Source organism: Lissotriton helveticus, chromosome 11, assembly GCF_964261635.1.
Source record: "Lissotriton helveticus chromosome 11, aLisHel1.1, whole genome shotgun sequence".
Lineage (NCBI taxonomy): Eukaryota > Metazoa > Chordata > Amphibia > Caudata > Salamandridae > Lissotriton > Lissotriton helveticus.
In genome coordinates this window covers 517,019,527-517,038,587 of record NC_136072.1, presented here as the reverse complement: position 1 = coordinate 517,038,587, position 19,061 = coordinate 517,019,527, and the positions used below count along the sequence as shown (strand labels likewise).

General features: G+C 44.2%; 1 protein-coding gene across 1 annotated transcript in view; it reads left to right on the top strand.

Annotated features, from left to right (window-relative positions):
- The window catches only part of UNC5D (unc-5 netrin receptor D), a 1,369,357-nt gene that overhangs the window by 946,328 nt on the left and 403,968 nt on the right, over positions 1-19,061 (top strand). Inside the window, exons 7-8 of the mRNA XM_078666140.1 lie at positions 13,126-13,293; positions 17,014-17,178. Of these exons, the coding sequence (XP_078522266.1) occupies positions 13,126-13,293; positions 17,014-17,178 (333 nt within the window). The remainder of the gene's footprint in view (positions 1-13,125; positions 13,294-17,013; positions 17,179-19,061) is intronic.

Below are 19,061 nucleotides of genomic sequence, written 5' to 3'. Positions count from 1 at the left end.
GTACGGAAGGACAGAGAAAGAGCAGAGAAGGCAAGAAGGAACGATACGATCAATTCCCCAAGTCAGATGCCGATACCGAGAGAGTGGAGCACCCCGGTGCACACAGCAGGGGACCCAGGAGGAGATCCTGGGGGCCCTAGATGGCCAGTGGATCTGAGGGGATCTGGACGAAAATCCTTTCAAGAGCTAAATGAGTACATGAAGCAGTGGGATGAGGCAGTGAAGGCTCAAAAGAGCATCATAGCTGCGGAAGCTGAAAGGGAAAGTCAGGACAGCCGAGCTCGGACTCACTGCGGGGCTGGGGAGAGCAGCCCGGAGTGGGACTGTAGAGAGAGAGATAGTAGGGGAGTCACCCATTGGGCCCGGAGTGGGAATAGAATAGATTTGGAAAACGGGGGCCCCGGGAGTGGAGGGGTGGCGTGCCCAATACTCAGTGAAGGGGAGAGGAGAGCGCAAGAGTACAGAAACAGCTTTAAGTGTCCACACTGTGTGCCCGGCACCAGAGAACTGAATGGGAGTTGTGAGAGGTCGCACCATAGTCCCTGTGATGACGGAAATGAGCGCAGCCCAGGGAATATGGGGAACCAGGAAGGATCGTATCAGATACTGAGCGATACTAGGCAAAGAGAGAGTAGAGATCAGAGGGAAAATAACAGAGAGGTGTGCGGTGAGAGGAGAGAAGAAGAAGAGAGTGGGCAGAGCAAGAGTAGGGGTAACAGGCCCGTGTTCCATCACCTTCCAAGATCGGATGGCCGAGCATGGGACCTGGAGAGATGGGAGCAAGGGAGGGCACCCATTAACTCTCCCGAGCCCAAACGTAGAGCTCGAAGTTGGGATGGTAGGGAGACCAGTGAGCCCCCTTCGAAAGACATATTGCGAGCTGAGATAAAAGCCAAGAGACTCGATGTCGCCAGTTTAAGGTCAGACCTGGATGACATGGTAGATGGTACCCTGCCTTTAGAAAGAATGGAAATGTATGAACAGGATGAAATACTGTATATGGCAAAGGACATTACTCGAAAAGCGAGAGCAGTCCATGAGAAGTTAGTCGAACTAGCAGGCAAATATATGGTGGACTTGTCAAGAACCAAAGCATTACAGGGTAACCACAGGCTACATTATACAGATCGAGACCTAGATGAGAGGAGAACGATTGGGCTGAAAACGCACATAAGGGAACTGATCGCTGGAATAAGGACATGGAGGGCACTAGATAAGTGGGAAGAGAGGTGGTCCAAGAAAGGGACCGGCAGGAGAAGCACGCTTGGTATGACACCAGGAGGACAGCAGGGAATAGAAGCTTACCCTTTGCGTGAAGTCGCAAATGGGAACTATGTACATGTCCCTTGGAGTAGGGGAGATTTAGCTGCTTTTACCACCTCTTTCCCCAAATTGCGGGAAAACCCAGTGGAGTGGTACAAGCAAGTGGAGAGATTTGTAAAAATCTCAAAGGTCCTATGGATAGATCTGAACACGCTGTTTGACATTGTAGTACCAGGAGATCTGTGGACAGCATGCAAGGTTAGCGCTGAGTGGCCCACAACGGAGCCAGAGAGAGATGCTAAGACTAATGGGCCGTCCGAGATTGTGATGGCAAAATTCGAGAGAGTGATGACTTGGCTGAAAGAGAAAGTGCCAATGCAAGACATAGATTGGGTCAGAATAGACCGAACAAGACAGGAACCCAAAGAGACAGTCCACGAATATTACGAGAGATTGCTGAAGGCGTTTAAACAGTATAGCGGCTTGGATGTAATGGATCCAAAAGACATAGGGCAATTCGTGTCCAAGTTCGTCCTGGGACTGAGGCCGGATATTAGTTTAATGATTCAGCAACACTCGATTTGTTGGCAAAGTAAACCCCTAGACGAAATACTGAGATATGCCAGGTACTGCTGTGATGAGATAGACTCCAAGGCTAAGAAACTAAAAGAAAAGTTGATGGTGGTACAGATGCAGGCAGCAGGAAAGGGGGGACAGCAGCAACAGCAGCAAGGGACAGGTACAGGAGGAAAGAAGCAGTACAGTCAGAACAAGGGTAATGAGGAGAGTTCCACCTTTAGACCCAGAACAGACATAGCTGCCTTGAAGAAAACGACTAGGTGCCACCAGTGTAACGAGGTGGGGCATTGGAAACGCGAGTGCCCCTACAATGTAGAGATAGGAGAGCAAGAGATAGAGGAGGAAGAGGTCCAGAGCGCGCCTACAAGAGGGGTGACGCCATACCAAGGAAAGGTGCTCAAAGGGGGGGGGGCTCCTCCCCGAGCCCAGTTCCCGCAACCTCCTCGAGTAGGGACTATGGGTAAGACCTATAGACAAATGCCCCTGTTTGTAGAAGGGGAAGAGTGCTATTATGTGGACCCATTAACCGGACAGAGAGTGGAAAGAGAAGACTGCACCCTCGGGGCAGCCTTGGAGGTGGACCAGAGGGGACCCTATGTGGAAGCAGAAGTAGCAGGGTGCCCTACGACATTTCTGGTGGACACAGGAGCCACTAGATCCACGATCAGATCAGCTGCAGTTCCAGACCTGCCCATGTCTGGAGAGACCATACAGGTGGTGGGGGTCGCAAACAGGAGAATAACCAGCCAATTGACAGAACCGGTACAGGTGAAAATAGGGAAGTACAGCGATGAGCACCAGTTTGTGGTTTGCGATTCAAGTCCTGTGTGTCTGCTAGGAAGAGACCTGTTGTGTAAATTGAATTGTACTATATATTGTACACCTCAGGGAGTGGAGGTATTGACCAATGATGATGATGCAGACTTCAAAGTTGCAAACTCAAGAATATGCGTGGAGCTGTATCCTACTTTAACAGTAGATGAGCTCCCCTGGGACTTGAGAGAGACAGTGGCACCAGAAGTATGGGATTTCACTGGGGAAGAGATTGGATTGGTCAAAGGGGTGGACCCAGTGAAAATTGTAGTGAAACCGCATGCTGAGTTCCCAAGAACACCCCAATATAAATTGACTCCAGAAACGATTGCAGGCATAAAACCCGTGATCGAGTCCATGATTAAACAGGGAATACTGAAAGAAATCGTGGGTAGTCCATGCAACTCCCCGATTATGGGTCTGCAGAAACCAAATGGGAAATTTCGGATAGTACAGGACCTTCGAAAGATTAATAACATAGTCGTTTCGTGTTGTCCAGTGGTACCGAATCCATCAGTGATACTGTTTCAGATTCCATTCCAAGCTGAGTGGTTCACTGTGATCGATCTTTGTCAGGCTTTCTTTTCGATCCCTCTGGACGAAGAAAGCCATTTTCTTTTCGCATTTAAGCTGGAAAATCGCGTCCTAACATGGTGTCGTATCCCTCAGGGGTATACAGAGAGCCCATCGATCTTTAACCAGCTTTTGAAGAAAAATCTTGAAAGTCTAGTGCTGCCCCAGAAGTCAGTTCTGGTCCAGTACATAGACGACCTCCTCGTGGCGTCAGAAACAGAAGAAGCTTGCAGGGAGGACTCCATTGCTTTGTTAAATCACCTAGCTGCCAATGGGCACAAGGTGTCCCCGGGAAAATTGCAGTACTGCCTGACAGAAGTGCAGTACTTGGGACACAGAATAGAGAAAGGCAAACGAAAGGTGTCACCAGACAGGATAGAGGCGATCATGAAAATGAATGCGCCTAAGACACAGAGAGAGGTCAGGATGTTCCTAGGGATGGTGGGTTATTGCCGACAGTGGATCGTGAACTTTTCACTGAAAGCAAAGCCCTTGCAAAAACTGACGCACAAGGAGGTGAGCGATCCGGTACCATGGGACAAAGACTGTTTGATGGCATTCCTACAGCTGCGAGAGGACCTGTGTCGTGCTCCGGCATTGGGAATGCCTGATTACAATAAACCATTTTTTCTTTACTGTTGTGAGAGAGAAGGTTGCGCGTTGTCTGTGTTAGTCCAAATCCATGGGAATGCCCGTAGACCAGTTGCTTATTTCTCGGCTACTTTAGACCCAGTAGCCGCAGCGTTGCCCGGATGTCTCAAATCCGTTGCTGCAACGGGTGTCAGCATTGAGAGATGTGAAAATATCGTCATGGGGCACCCGTTAGAGGTGTGCGTGCCCCATTCTGTTGAACTGTTGATGACCAGGACCAAAACACAGCATCTGACCAACAGCAGGCTCACGCGATATGAGCAAGTTATTCTTGCTGCAGAGAATGTGACCCTCAAGAGATGCTCTGTTTTGAACCCTGCTACCTTGATGCCACTCCCAAATGATATCGAGGATGATGATGAATGTACAGACCATGACTGCCTCGATGTGACTGAACTATGCACCAAACCCAGACCTGACATCGTAGATGAGCCACTGACCGACCCAGACGAAATTTTCTTTGTCGATGGCTCATGTGTAAGAGACGAAGTTGGGCAGTTGAGAGCAGCTTATGCTGTTTGTACAATTGCTGGAGTTGTGGAAGCTGGGTGCCTGGAAGGAGTACACTCCGCTCAGGTAGCCGAGATTGTTGCCTTGACACGTGCTTGCTTGGCAAGCAATCAAATTCGAGTCACCATATACACCGACAGCCAATATGGTTATGGGGTAGTTCATGATTATGGGCAGTTATGGTCTCAAAGAGGCTTCATGACCTCTTCAGGCTCTCCCATTCGCAATGGAGAGTTTGTGCGCCTGTTGTTAGAGGCGTTGCAATGCCCAGCAGGTATCGCAGTTGTAAAGTGCACCGCACATACCAGAAATGAGGACTTCGTTTCGAAAGGCAATAGATATGCTGATGAAGTTGCGCGGTATTGCGCGGAACAAGGGTACTCTTTCACAGAGGTGGAAGTGGGTGGAATAAATGTAAGGACTGAATTAGCCATGATACTGGAAACTGTTGATACTTGGGATGAACTGTCAAACATGCAAGAAAATGCTCCTGATATTGAAAAAGAAACATGGGAAAAGGCAGGATGTGTAATGGGTGAGTCCCATTTTTGGGTCTCAGCAGACGGCAGAGCAGTGTTGCCCAATGAGATGGTGAGTCCAATGGCTAGACTCATACATGGTCCCGTACACTTAGGGAGAGATGCTATGCTGAGAGTGTTTAGACAGACTTGGTACAATCCTAAGTTTAGAATAGCAGCAGAAGCAGTGTGCCAGCGTTGTGTGACCTGCCAGCAGCTGAACGTAGGAAAAAGAACACCAGTTGCACTGAGCCACATAGGAAGGTCTGGAGGTCCATTCAATAGAATGCAGATAGATTTCATTGAAATGCCAAGGTGCAACCGCCTCCGCTATGTCCTGGTGGTTGTTTGTGTGTTCTCCAGATGGGTTGAGGCATACCCTACACGTAGGTGCGACACCCTCACAGTGGCCAAGTTACTGCTTAGGGAACTCATTCCGCGCTTCGGGGTGCCGGCCTTTTTGGAATCAGATAGGGGAACACATTTTAACAGCGAGCTTGTGAAAATGATTTGTGCAGCTCTGAATATCGATCAGAAGTTGCATTGCAGTTACCGACCAGAAGCCTCAGGAATTGTGGAGCAGATCAATGGCACGATCAAGGCCAGAATAGCCAAAGTTTGTTCCTCAACGACCCTGAGTTGGCCTGACGCCCTGCCATTGGTTCTCATGAGCCTTCGTAGTACCCCAGACAGAAGAACGGGGTTATCACCACATGAGGTGTTAATGGGGAGAGCAATGAGGCTGCCATCTGTCCCAACTACTGCACTGTTAAATATCACAGATGATATGATCCTGGACTATTGTAAGGGGCTGTCTGACGCCATTCGTTCTGTGTCCCTTCAGGTGCAGGCTGCCGAGGTTCCATCGTGCCAGGGCCCGTGCCATGACCTGTACCCTGGGGACTGGGTCCTGGTGAAAAAACATGTGAGAAGAAGCTGCTTGGATATTCGTTGGCGTGGGCCCTTCCAGATCATCCTGATCACGAACACAGCTGTAAAGGTGGGAGGCCTGCCCAATTGGATCCACGCGTCACATACGCGAAGGGTTCCAGCACCTCGGGAAGAAACAGCTCCTCTCTCGGATAGACGTCCAGAAGAGGACCGAGAAGCCATAGAGGGGGCTAGCCAAGCTGTAGAGGTGCCAGCGGAAGCAGGGAACGAGTCTGACCAAGCTGAGGACGGTCAGTACAACAGCGAAACGGAAGACGCTACAGAAGGAGAAAGTAGCTGGGAGTACGAGTCAGACACTGACAGGTCTGACAGAGAGCGAGAACAGACAAGAAGGAGAAGGAGTAGAAGGGCACGTGGAGAAGCTAATTGGCCGCAAAGAAGGAGCTCTAGCCTGAGGTCAACTCCAGAGGTAACCCTTCCTCCGATATCAGAAGACTCAGACCCGGAAGAAGGTGCTCAGGGCGCTGAAGCACCCGACCGAAGAAGGTCAAGAAGAGTGCATGTGCCTAACAGAAGATACTCCACACCTGAGTGGACATATCTGGCGACAAATGTCTGTGAAACCGGAGACAGGGAGGATCCGAGCGGTGGTGGTGTCCAGTTCTGAGCCCATTGTCACCGTGGAAATACGACTGTTGGTACCCGGAGTCGAACAAGAAGGGTCACTAACATTCATGCTCCCCAGACCTCCCCGCCTCAGCAAGTTAAAACACATGTTTCTTTCAGAATTGCAATTCCCCGACTTTGGTACAACGATAACAGCACATGAAGAGCACAATCTTCGTTTGGAAATACTGAACTTTGCTATCGAAGCTGCAGGAACAGGCTTGATAGTAGACTGTTAAAGGACTTTGTAAATAAAGTAAGCAGAAAAAGAAGATTACCTAGCGCCCAGGAAGCAGAGAATTTTAGGGAACGTCCCTTGAGTTGATGGAGAAGGGCTAGGGTTGTCTTTATTGAACTGTTAAAGGACTTTTGCGAAGAAGGTTGTCAGCTTCCAGTTGTGTGGATTCTAAAGACAAAAGGATTAAAAAGAGACTGTAAAGGAACGAGAGGAAAAGAACTTTTTGCTAAGATAAGAGAGAGCCATATTGTCTGACGAAATGGAGGCCGGCACCCAGAACCGCAGAGCTAAATGTATAATAGGTACACTAATAGTAGGAGTGATAATATTAATAGCTTTAGTGGTAACAATTTCTTATGTAAAGGGACATGAGGAAGAGGCAAAGGTAACTGATGTGAATTCTGTAGAAACGCTTACACCTACTGTTGCTGGTGAGAAAAGGGAAAACACTCAAGAGAAAGCGTTATTAGCTGCAGAAGCCCGCAGGTTACACGTAGATGAGTCCCAAGGAGACTTTAGGTCAAATGCTTATGCTAAACTCTTATATGAATACGTGGATGCCATGGAGGTTAAGGATTGTTACGTCTGCATGCAGTTGCCGGCGTCTGTAGATGAAGGCATTCGATATCATCACCTCCCGCTGACATATGGCATTACATGTAGCTTATTGCTTAGTATATTCTATGAGAGAGATAGTTTCGAATACTATTTCTCCAATTATGATTCAGTGTTGCCAGAAGTCCCAAATTATAAGCAGATGAACAAATGGGACTACTGGAAGAGTGAAGACAGATTGGCCAAGTTCTTCATTCCTTGGATTACCTTAGATACTTCACATGCCCGTAGAAATAACCTGACATGCAAGGTGTCAGAAGTCGAGAAGAAGTTCATAGGGCAGGTGGATGATCGTTACAGGAGACAAAAGATTTTGAAAAAATCAGGACAATGGAAAACAGATTGGACCGAGGAAGAGAAGGCACACAAGAGAAAGGGTAGTAGTGGTCCAATAGCTTTAGATAAGACGCAGAGAGGAAAGCTATGTCTTCACCGAGCCAAAACGTATTATGAAAATGTATACGTGGGAGAAGTCGACTGTGAACATGCTTTCAATATAGAGTACTATACTAAGGATTTCCTGAAGGGAATGCAAGTGATTCCAAATGTGTATTTTGTATGTGGAAGAAATGCCTACGTGAGACTACCTGACAATTGGTATGGATCATGTTACTTAGCAATTGTCTTCCCCAAAATATATCATGCACAAGACTTAGTGATCATTGAGGGCAAGACATCTTCGAGGGGAAGGAGAGATGTAGGTGATGCAGAAATGGTTGGAGATGTCTTTGGAGCTATGTTCCCTCTTTTGGGAGTAATCCTTAATGATGTTAAAATTAGACGACTGGCAACAGTTGTCGACAGGTTGTCTGCCAGCACTGCTCAGTCCTTAATGCTGGTAGAAGGAGAGATGCAATCGATAAGGGCTATGGTTCTTCAGAACCGTCTTGCATTAGATGTCCTACTAGCAAAAGAGGGCGGAGTCTGTAAGGCTTTGAAGGTCCAGGAATGTTGTACTTACATTCCAGACAATTCGAAGCCCCTTGAGAAAGTTATTAGGAACATAACTAATATTCACAAGGAGATCGAAGACTTGAGTAGAGAAAATGTCTGGGAAAAGGTGGGCCACGGAATGAGTGCAGTTGGAGGGTGGATTTCCACCTTAGGCAAAAGCTTTGTGTGGTATATACTAAAACCTATCATCATAATATTGATCTGTGGGATTATATTGTGGGGATTGGTGAGGGTATTCAAATGGTACAGAGCAAGAAGGTCAGAAAGGGCCCAAAGAGAACAGCTGCAGAGATTGGCTGCCATACAAGATAATCAGTACAGGAGCCTGAGGGCTCTGGAAGCGCAGAGACAAATCATGCCAGCAATAACTGCAGTTTAAATGTTAGTGATGACCCCGAGAGGTCATCAAAGGGGGGAACTGAGAGAGCGCAAACTGACCTAAATGTATGAGTACATCACACTTACCTGTAGTAAGCACAAATCATGAGGAGAAATGCCATGAGTGCTAGTAGTATCTGTAATTATATTCTGAATGTATAGCTAATGTAGAGATTTAAGTAGAAGTGGAACTAATACAGAAATGTGTGACACTATATGATTTTAGTAGATGTGATTATTTCTGAATCCATGTCGTGTAGCTGTTAAAATGTAAGATGGTATGTGGTTAAACGCAGAATGTGGTAGGCCTCAGGGCCAGAGCTAAAAGGGAAGGTGTTTCTTTTCACGACACAGATTGTATTAATGTTTTGGTCATTGCATTAAATGGGCCATGATTTATAGAGATGTTTACTGAATAATAGAATAAGAGTATTAACATGCTTTAATTAATGAAGAAGTTGAATGCTATAATCATGATGAGAAATATTGTAGGCCTGAAATGTTTTAACATTGATTTACACGTACATGTCTGGGCTGAGAAATGTTGCAAGCCTTTTTGGAAGTCTATGAGAGTTGGGTTCTTGGCTGCAGATATCTGTCTGCAAAGGAAAAGGGGGGATCCAATTATAAATGAATGAATAGAGGTCTGTTCAGTAGACGGCCCAGACATGGAGGAGGGTTCCGGAATGTTTAAGGGGTATCAGCGGGCCGGAGAAGAGTCTGAGAAGCAAGGTCAACTCTAACGTATGAGGCCCAATACAAAGCATCATGGAAAAAGCCAGAAGCTACACCACGTGAGGGGCGTCTCGCAAGGGGCGTCTCAAATGTTGTTGACTGTTTTGTATTAGGGACAGCACCCCTGGGTGGAGTTAGAGCAGATACCTGAGGACCCTTTAGAGAGCGGATGGGTAGGCAGAGAGGGGTCATGACTGGAGAACTATAGGTTTTCACCAAGAGACTTAGAGTGAGTGACTTCCCTTGGGGGTTATTCACTGCTGACACCTTTGTTAGGTTGGGACTTGGTTAAGTAGGGATACCATCTAGAGCAGGGTAGGGACAGCCTAACCTGTGCGTTTTCCTCCAACTTAAATGAAGGAGAGATATGCGTCAATGCTGATAGCTTTATTATTCCTAGAACTTGTGTTAGTGATTTCCGTTGCTCGTCTGAGGGCTTTCCGAGAGCACATGTATGTAATTGGACCTGTGTATCTCGTGAATCTCATTCTGAGATGCCTGTATTTGCAGCTTATCATATCCTTACAATAAACTTTTGAAAGCTAGAAGTTGTTTGTGATCTTTGGGAGCAGAGTCCTTTATTGGGTGAACTGGTTTGGTAACAGGGGCACTTTCCTCCTCCAAGACAGGCAACAAAGGTTCAGTCGACCAGATCGAGGTTTGGATCAATAGTGATGAGGTATCGATCAAAATCTCGCCCTTCCAATAGCATATATTTGAAAAATGGGCAGTCTGCATCTTCCCAGCCTTTAAAAATGTGGGAAGGTTGAAACCAACGTAGCTTATCTTTTTTTCAAGTGAGATAAACGTTCGATCAATTTTCTAAGGATTTAGCGGCATATGTACAAGGGGATATCGCCACCAATACGGCACTTTTAGCGATGTTCTGGTATCGATATACCCTTCTCCTTATTTATAGAGTGGCGTTAAGCCACTTAACAAGGCTTAACAATGCCTTTTACATAAGGTCCCTTTTCATGCTTTACTTAGCGTGAAAGGGGCATGCAATGGGTGTTGCAGTGGGCATTCTGCCACAACACCCATTGCTTTTTGACATTGCCCCATATTTACAAGGCTATGGCAGTGCCAAAACTAAGACCAGGGAATACCTTGTCTTAGACTTGCGATACGAGGAGCAATTTTTAATTTCTCCTCGTTTTTTGCTTTTTCCATCTGTGCTGCATTCTGCAACACACTTAGAAAGAGCCAATCACCTTTCAAGATTGTTTATGTGCTGGAAGGTGTCTCTTCCTGCACATAATCAATCACCTCTACAGCGCCGGCACCCTTGCAATATGGCGCTAAGGTGCCTGCGCTGGTGCTAGGCAGCTTTATTTGCGCCTGTTCTAGGGAAAACACAGAGGTGCACTGCATTTTTGTAAACACTGCGTATCCTTGCAGTTTAATAATGTTGCAGTGCGGCGTTACTAATTTTGGCATAACACAGTGCTCTGACATTTTGTTGTAAATATCCCCCTTAGTGTCTGACATTTCAGCTATTTGGTGGTACCTCTATTAAAATGATTAAAAGCTTGGCTAGTTGAGCTGAGCAGATGTGCGAGCACTGCTAATAAATCTTTCTGTTGTGTGCTGTATACAGCGACTTCTGCACTTGCAATAAGCACTCATTTAAATTGAGTGCCAGTGTTTGTCTTCTAAAACAATCTCAAAAATGGTTTGAACCTCACTTCCTATTACCTTATGCAGTCATATGCCAGAATATTCAGTTTTAAAAATTGTCCTAAAAAACTTTCTTAGCCAGAATATCAACTACTGTGATATTATGAAGGTAAATATATATAGTAAAAATATATTTATTATTCAAAGTTTCAAAGTTTATTGACAGATCAAAAGAAATGTTAACCGTCAGAATACACAAAATCAATCAAATCACATCACATAAATTCATCATCACAATAATCACAGTATAAAAAGAACATGCAATACCTTTTTAATCAAAGTCAGATTTGCATAAAGTTGTAAAAGAAAAGAAAATTAGGTACATAAGTAATTAACATAACGAATACATTAAAATGAGAATAAAAATGGCAGTGCTTTAGATCTCGTTTCCAGTAGTTTTTGGTAATGATTTTAGTCTAATCGCCCATGCACCAAAAAGAAATTTGGAAACAGCTTTAATTTCCACAGAGGACGAATCACTCTTACAAATCCATTGACCCAATTAGTAATTGATAGATTACTGCACAGAGAAAGGAGCCATCTTCGTCTAGGAATTACATATTTGGGACAAAAAAAGAGAATGTGTTCTTCACTTTACTTGGTGGAAGGACAAAAGTTACAGGTTCTTGATCCTCCAATGGGAGGATCCCATCCGAAAGTAAACTCGCATTTGGCAGGGTTTAATATCTAAATTGAAGGAAGAGAGTACGGGCTTGTGCTGGGTGGATATAGTCAAGAAACGTCCTAGCTTTAGGCACCGACTTATACATTTAGAAACATCTTGATTTATTATTCTTGTAGATGGCTATTTCTTCAAGGAACAAAGAAATACTATTGATACATATACATTTATGCACTTTAAGCATATACATACCTTTAAGCTATGTAGATGTAGAGGTAAGAACAGTAAACCTATACTTACTTTTATAAACTTACCTTCATGTAATCAATAGTCTGGAAACCATAATTTTGCAGGACGATATCTTTGTTGTCAATATTCTGTTTGCACAACACTCATGCAACCTTTTATGAAGGCCTCATGATGTGAGAACTCCGCCACTTTTGCGGTTGCTGCCAGGGCTCTCTGTTCATCCCCTCTATGGTTGTTTATGCAACAATATTTTGTGGTTATTGACATTCATGGATTTAGGCAGGGCCACCTCATGCACCTTGGTTATATAATTCCCCATGTCTTATATTGAGTTTGGCAAACGAATAATTTTAGGACAAATCATATGTTATATTTGCTTTTGCTATAATTTCAAATTACAATGTGACAGAACAAGCAAATGTAGGTACATTTAAGTTCCCTTTGTGTACTAGAAATAGTGCTACACAGGTAAGTTGGACTACCATTTAAATCAGTGCTTGTTGGATTTCAGGCCTTTCCTGCACATTTTGCCTTGTTGTATGCTTTATTAACTATAGTTGTTGGTATGTTACTTTCTAATTCCTAAAACCCCTCCCCCTCTCCAAAAGTGCATTGGACTTCAGGGGGAAAGTGTAAATTTTCCAATAGGACATTGCCTCTGAAGAGCCAAAAATGTAGGGTGACCAGGTGTCCCCGTTTTGCCAGGACGGTCCCAGTTTTTAACCAGCTATCCCCGCAAATTTCAAGAAATGTAGCTCATGTCCCGGTTTTTAAAGAGAGTCGACTGAAAACAGTGGGAGCTGTTTTTTATGTTTTACAAAGCAGGGATAGTTAGCAGTTGTTTCAAGAAAACAATTTAATTAACAGACAAGCTACTGGGTTTAAAAATTGCATTTTATGTATGTTTTTACTGCTTGTTCTGTAATTCTCTGCTGAGGAGCGCTCTCGTCGCTTGAAGTAAAATTATAGTCCTTCTTCTATTTTTGTGAAATGTCCCGGTTTTTGGCTTTAAAATTCTGGTCACCCTACAAAAATGGTCATATGTCAAAGTCATTTCTGAGATACTGGTTTGATAGTATTTGCATCAGTTTCCCTAAATAAATCATCCCACATCTCTCCTTTATTCCAACTCCCGAAACATCTAACCAAACCAAGCTAAAATGTCATCCTTTACCATAACTGTTTTCCAGTGAATGGAGGCTGGTCCCTGTGGACAGAGTGGTCTTCCTGCAATGTGCGCTGTGGCCGCGGTTGGCAGAAGCGATCCAGGACCTGCACCAACCCCGCTCCTCTCAACGGCGGTGTTTTCTGCGAGGGGATGCCGGTGCAGAAAATCTCCTGCACCTCGCTTTGCCCGGGTGAGAAAAAGTTCAAGTGACGAGCAAAATATTGTTCCACCCAGGAGAATTCTCTGGCTCTTTTCCCTAGATCTAATTCCGTTTGCCATGATTCTCAGAAATGTGTGGCCTTTTAATTGGTATCCCAAAGTAAATACCATCAAAAATATCAATCTCTTCTAAAACTTGGATGATGTTGATATTAATCTTGTGGAGAGAGAAGGGTTTGGTTCCCACCTAAGGTAGTTTTATGAGTCTGAGAAACGGAATTTTTTAAAGTGTGGTAAAAATTAAAATGGAATTCTCACTAAGCCATGTATAACATTCTATAAGAAATGCTATTGCACACGGTAAATTGTGGTCAAATATTTGACAAATTGTGACTGTACTGGATAATCCTGTAAAGTGCGATATGGTGAGGATGGGGATGCAACAAGCCAACAATAAAGAAATAAAATTAAAATGTTAATAATAAGTGATAATTGTATCCTCTAGAGTAATAGTTCAGAGATCCAAATTATTCAAGTCCACTCTTGTCAAAAACACACCTTCTAAGCCACCCTACATGGGCAGGAGCTCTTTTCTTACCTACCATACATTAATCATTCTGAATGTAAATGTTTTACTGTGGAATTTCAACCTCTGCTCATAGAACGTTGCAAAGGATCACTTTGCTCTACACAACTATTGTGTAACCACTAACATCCCATTTCTTTACAATGGTTGCTAATTCAAAAATGTGTTGACTAGGAAGACATTCCCAAAATATATCCTCAGTCGCTCCATACTTGTTCAGGTTAACCACTGTACTGTTGTTTATCCCACTGACTTGTCAAGACACACATGGAATGTAAAGTAACCAAGAACTCAAAGGATTGGACCTTTCCTTTAGTAGGTCTGTAAGAAACATAGATAATTAAATCTGTTTTGAGATATGCCTGAATGACTAATCACAGTTATTTTTTACCCATTTTTATTTCTACTTAAGTTACCCTACAATTCATGGTTTCATACAAAAGTTCCTCTCCACCACCTCACATGGGACTACCTGTAACCTTGAAAGAGAAAATATTACTTTGGCACCTACTGATTTATACAACTGGCTCCAAAAAATAAATGCAAGTGATTCACAGCAAACTTATGAGAAAAACAACTTCCCTCTTTCCACATGTTTTGTTAAGTTTGGATCTTGTAGTGACGACGAACCAAACATGGATGCTGAATAATTACTTTGCCTTACATTGTCACTCACTGACTGACCAGTGAACCTCTGCTACTTTGACTGCCTTCAGAAGAATTGTTAATTTAATTTTGAATTCAACTTAGAATAATAGAATTCAAGTTTTTAAAAATTTTAAATAAATATTTGCAAAGCTGTGTTTCGGATGAACTCCTTGCCTTTGGTAGAAGCATTAAAAAAAATGCAGAATTAACAGCGAAAAATCATCAGACCCATTGCATGACAGTAGGAGTATTCAAGTACCCTGCTTTACAGAGAGGGTGTACATTCTGTAGGGCGACGAATGTGGAAGCATTCATGATCTCTGCATACTCTTTCTAACTACTTAGCAGTGCATCAGAGTTTGGTCGAGACATATGTATTTGATACCATCACCCGCATGTATAGAGCGACAGAAACAAGGTCATATAGCAGTCTGGTGCCTAGGGTAGTTTGAATGTATGAGAATAGTATTTGGGTACAATCCAGATGGAATTTTTAAGGTTCCTGAGATACCCTTTTGACAAGCAAGGGAATTAAACCTCCTGGAAAAATGCAGATTATTGACAGCAATAGCATCCTAGGCACAAAACCTGCAAAAATGGGAATTTTAAGCAATGAAAAATTAGAACTGTACTTAGTGCCTTATTATGAGTACCGAGGTCCCAGGACAGCGGTACTTGTGGTGGCAGTCTGACCACCACCACTGCTGATTTTGCCTGCCGTATTATGATGGTGGCAGTTGGACTGCCTCCTGGACCCAGGAGCCCATGACGGTGGCGGTGTAAAGGGGTCTGCTGATGCGGGCACTGCCAAACATATTACAACCTGCAGATCCACCGGCCTTTTCATGTTGGGGACTCCACCATGAAAAGTGTTGCAGACATGCACTTGAGGGGACCCAAACAGTGCCACCGGCCGAATCTGGGCCTAGGGTGTTTACGGAGGGCACATGTTGTACTCCCCTGAAATTGCGCCCTAATTCTTTCATGATTGGGCATGCTCGACATGGGGCATGCCACACCGTGCAGGAACGTGCTACAGACACTCTCAGCAGCGGTATGCAGTTAAGGCTCTCCTATGAGCCTAACACAGCCTCTGCTGTAAGACCACTGCTGCACTGTCTGCCCACCCTAGATTAAACCCACGGCCTTTCTGAGATCAGAGCAGTGACGGTCCCATTGGAAGACAGCCAAAGTCGTAAGAAGGCCCTTAACTTTTGGGCCTTATGAGGCTGCATCTGTTAAATTAAATTAGGCTTATAAACAACATATTAACAATTCCCTCTCAATTGAATAATACTGATTAGGGGGCAAAAACCCTTGTTTTGAAATCTATATGCATGATGTGGAAACTTAATGGCTCCATGCAGCACTGTTTCGGTAGTACTCTCCAGAGAGCAAGAAAAGTAGAAAATCTTCTACTTGTTGCAACATTATTGGTAAAGAGATCGAGGCTCCTGTTTATGCTATCTGATTTTCTTTGTGTTTTTTTTTTACACACAACACTTGCATTGAAAACAATACCGTTCAGAATGAAGTATTGGTAATCAAACTATAATGCCAAGGATCGGTATATACTAGAGAAAACAATATTAAAGATAAAACAATTATAGCTGCAGAATTCGAAGAGGACAGCGTCAAAAGGGAATGTCGCTGAGAACATTTGGGCATTTATTGTGGAAGAGAGTGAGTCAACAGTTTTGCAGGGAGGAAAGTAAAATATGTAAAACCAGTGTTGGCTCACAACCTTACTACAACAACTAGACAAAATTGCGAGGAAACATGTAAATTACCTGATTTTCATTTGTGTGATATGACAAAAAGTCTAAATTCTGGAGGGGAATTAAACACCTATAGATAATGTTTCCTTCACCATGAAGACACGATTATGTAGGAAATCCCACCACCCATCCCAATAGTGAATGTGGAACTGATGAATCTGAAGAGTTTTATGGAAGTGAGGCAAAGCTGTGAGTGACAGTGAGTGCAGCCATGTTGAACTAAAATGGCTGTGAATGGCGCACGGGTCAGCAATTCTAAAGGGTTGTAGCAATGGCTGATGGTTAGTAGGATGGCAGAATTGAGCAACAGTAAAGGCAGATTGCACATCAATGTGGGCAAGGACAAGGGTGTGGAGAACAGACAGGGCAGATGAAACTGAAATGAGACACAAGCTGAAACGTTGCCATTGCCATGATGACAAAAAAAGACTCTGATGCTACTGAATGCAGAGGGACATTTGAGTTTAAGAGAATTAACTTTGGTGGCGTGCATGACAAACTAAATAATTTGAGTATTAATGGTAGATCATGGCAATCATTGCCACACTTTTCCTCAGATAATTTTATTTTTGCAAGCACTATAGCACACAATTCCTCTTACTTTTTGTAGATCAACTAGTCTCCTTATTTAACGGCAATGTGAATGTCATGTTGTTACCATCTTATGTTCTGAAGATTGGAAGATACACTAGAATTATTCTAGGACTTTCACCTTATCCTCTTGTAATTTTTTTTTTAGTGGATGGCAATTGGGAGGTGTGGAGTGATTGGTCGGTGTGCAGCCCTGAGTGTGAGCACCAGCGAAGCCGGGAGTGTATTGCGCCCCCACCAAGGAATGGAGGAGATTTTTGCGAGGGGCTCAGTCATGAGTCTGAAAACTGCACCGGAGACCTCTGTATTCAAGGTAGGTCGCCAAGACTTGGGACTGTATGGAGTGCTGAAAACATTGTTGACAAGAGAATGAGGCACTCGACTGTGACTCTTGTCGGTTAGAGAAGCGAGTGATGTCTATTTGAAGGGATAAGGAACATGCCTGCTCTAAATATGACAGCACTAACAGAACTTAAGGCCTTTACGCAGTCTTTCAGCTTTACACATTTTAGTCCTGTATAAACCTCCAGGAAAAAAATAGCCTAAAAATGTGGCTTAAAATGAAATGTTAGTACAAGGTATGAAGTAATATCATGAATTTGGAATGGCTTTCCAGACTCATGCTTCTTGCATGGATGTGAATGCAAAGGTCATCCTTCCTCAAAATTTTTATATATATAATTTAGACCCTTAGTACAAATTTCATGGTTAACATATAACAGTCCTAAGAAAGAAAGCTCTAGCAGATTGAATTAAATGGTTTGTGACATCAGAGCAGATTACTTGAAGAAAGTTAAAAGAAGCATCCCTCGGAGTTTTCTTGCTGAATTCTTTCTTATTACATCTATCAGTTTCTCTGATTCCACCTCAACTTCCCATCACCTTATCACATCAGTTCTTAAGCAGGGGCGGCCAGCATAGGTAAGAGCGGTGGGGTGGTGGGGCAGTGGGGTTGGGTGGGGTCGGGGAAGTCGACAGACGACAGGATAAGTAACATTATATTAAAAAGAATGAAAAAACACTTACCTTGCGCTCGCCGCATTGCCGACTTGGTGATGCTGCGAGTGCAAGGTAAGTGGTTTTATTTATTATTTTATTTAATGTTACTTATTCCTTCATCTGCCGACTTCCCCTACCCCCACGCCGGCACGCCCAACCGCTCTTACCTGTGCCGGCCACCACTGTTCTTAAGTTTTCTTCAAATCAAAAGATTAAAAAATATTGAGTCAATTATGGACATAGAAGGGGGCATTGGAGAACAACATGCGCGCACACACACACACACAGGGGCGGTGCGTCCATTAGGGCGCTGGGGTGTTGCCCCATAAGCCGCCTGCGCCCGCAGCTCCCTCAGCATCTCTGAACTTAAGTAAACTCTCAGTTTACTCACGTTCAGAGACGCCAAGGGGGGAGGTAACAATCAGGTCAGTCAGCATGACGTCAGACTGCCCACCCGCTTCAGAGTCTGAAGGGGGTGGGCAGTCCGGCGTCATGTTGACTGAGATGATTGTCAGACAAGGGGCAGCAGGCAGCAGCACAACACAAGTGCGCAGGAGTGGGGACGGATGGCGAATTTTTCCTCCGTGCCCACTCATGCGCACTTGTGCCTTCTCTGGCTTGCGCATGCCCATTAGGAGAGCGAGGGTTGAGCAAAGGCTCAAACCTCGGTCTCCTAATGGGCAGGCGGGCGGAGAGTAACCATGCCCTAAGTCAATCCTGGCGCTGCTGGAGCGCCAGGATTGGCTGAGAGGGTTTGGAACTTTCCAGCACTAATGAGGTTGTTATCCTGTGGGCGCCAATGGACCCGAGGCGGCACCGACATGGTCAGGTAGGGATTTTAATTTAATTTTAAAACTACCCCCCCCGACATCCCTCCTCCCTGAGCCGCGACTGCAATAAAATATGTGTTGATGACACTGATGACACTGATATGAAGCCTGAAAAGCATTGGGTGGCATAATTGATACTTTAGGTTACTTTCATTATTATTCTACAGGGACAGGTGTGCTAATGGAAAATATATGTCGCCTGCAAAGGAGTAAATACTTTGTATTGAGAAAATCAGGGAGATTATTTATGAGTTTTGACTCATGTGCTGACCCGAGGGTTTTATCGGGGATTGATGATAATTTGGAAAGGGTTAAATGGGATTTTAAAGCAATATTCTGGGAGGAATTTGGAGAAATTACTCGTACT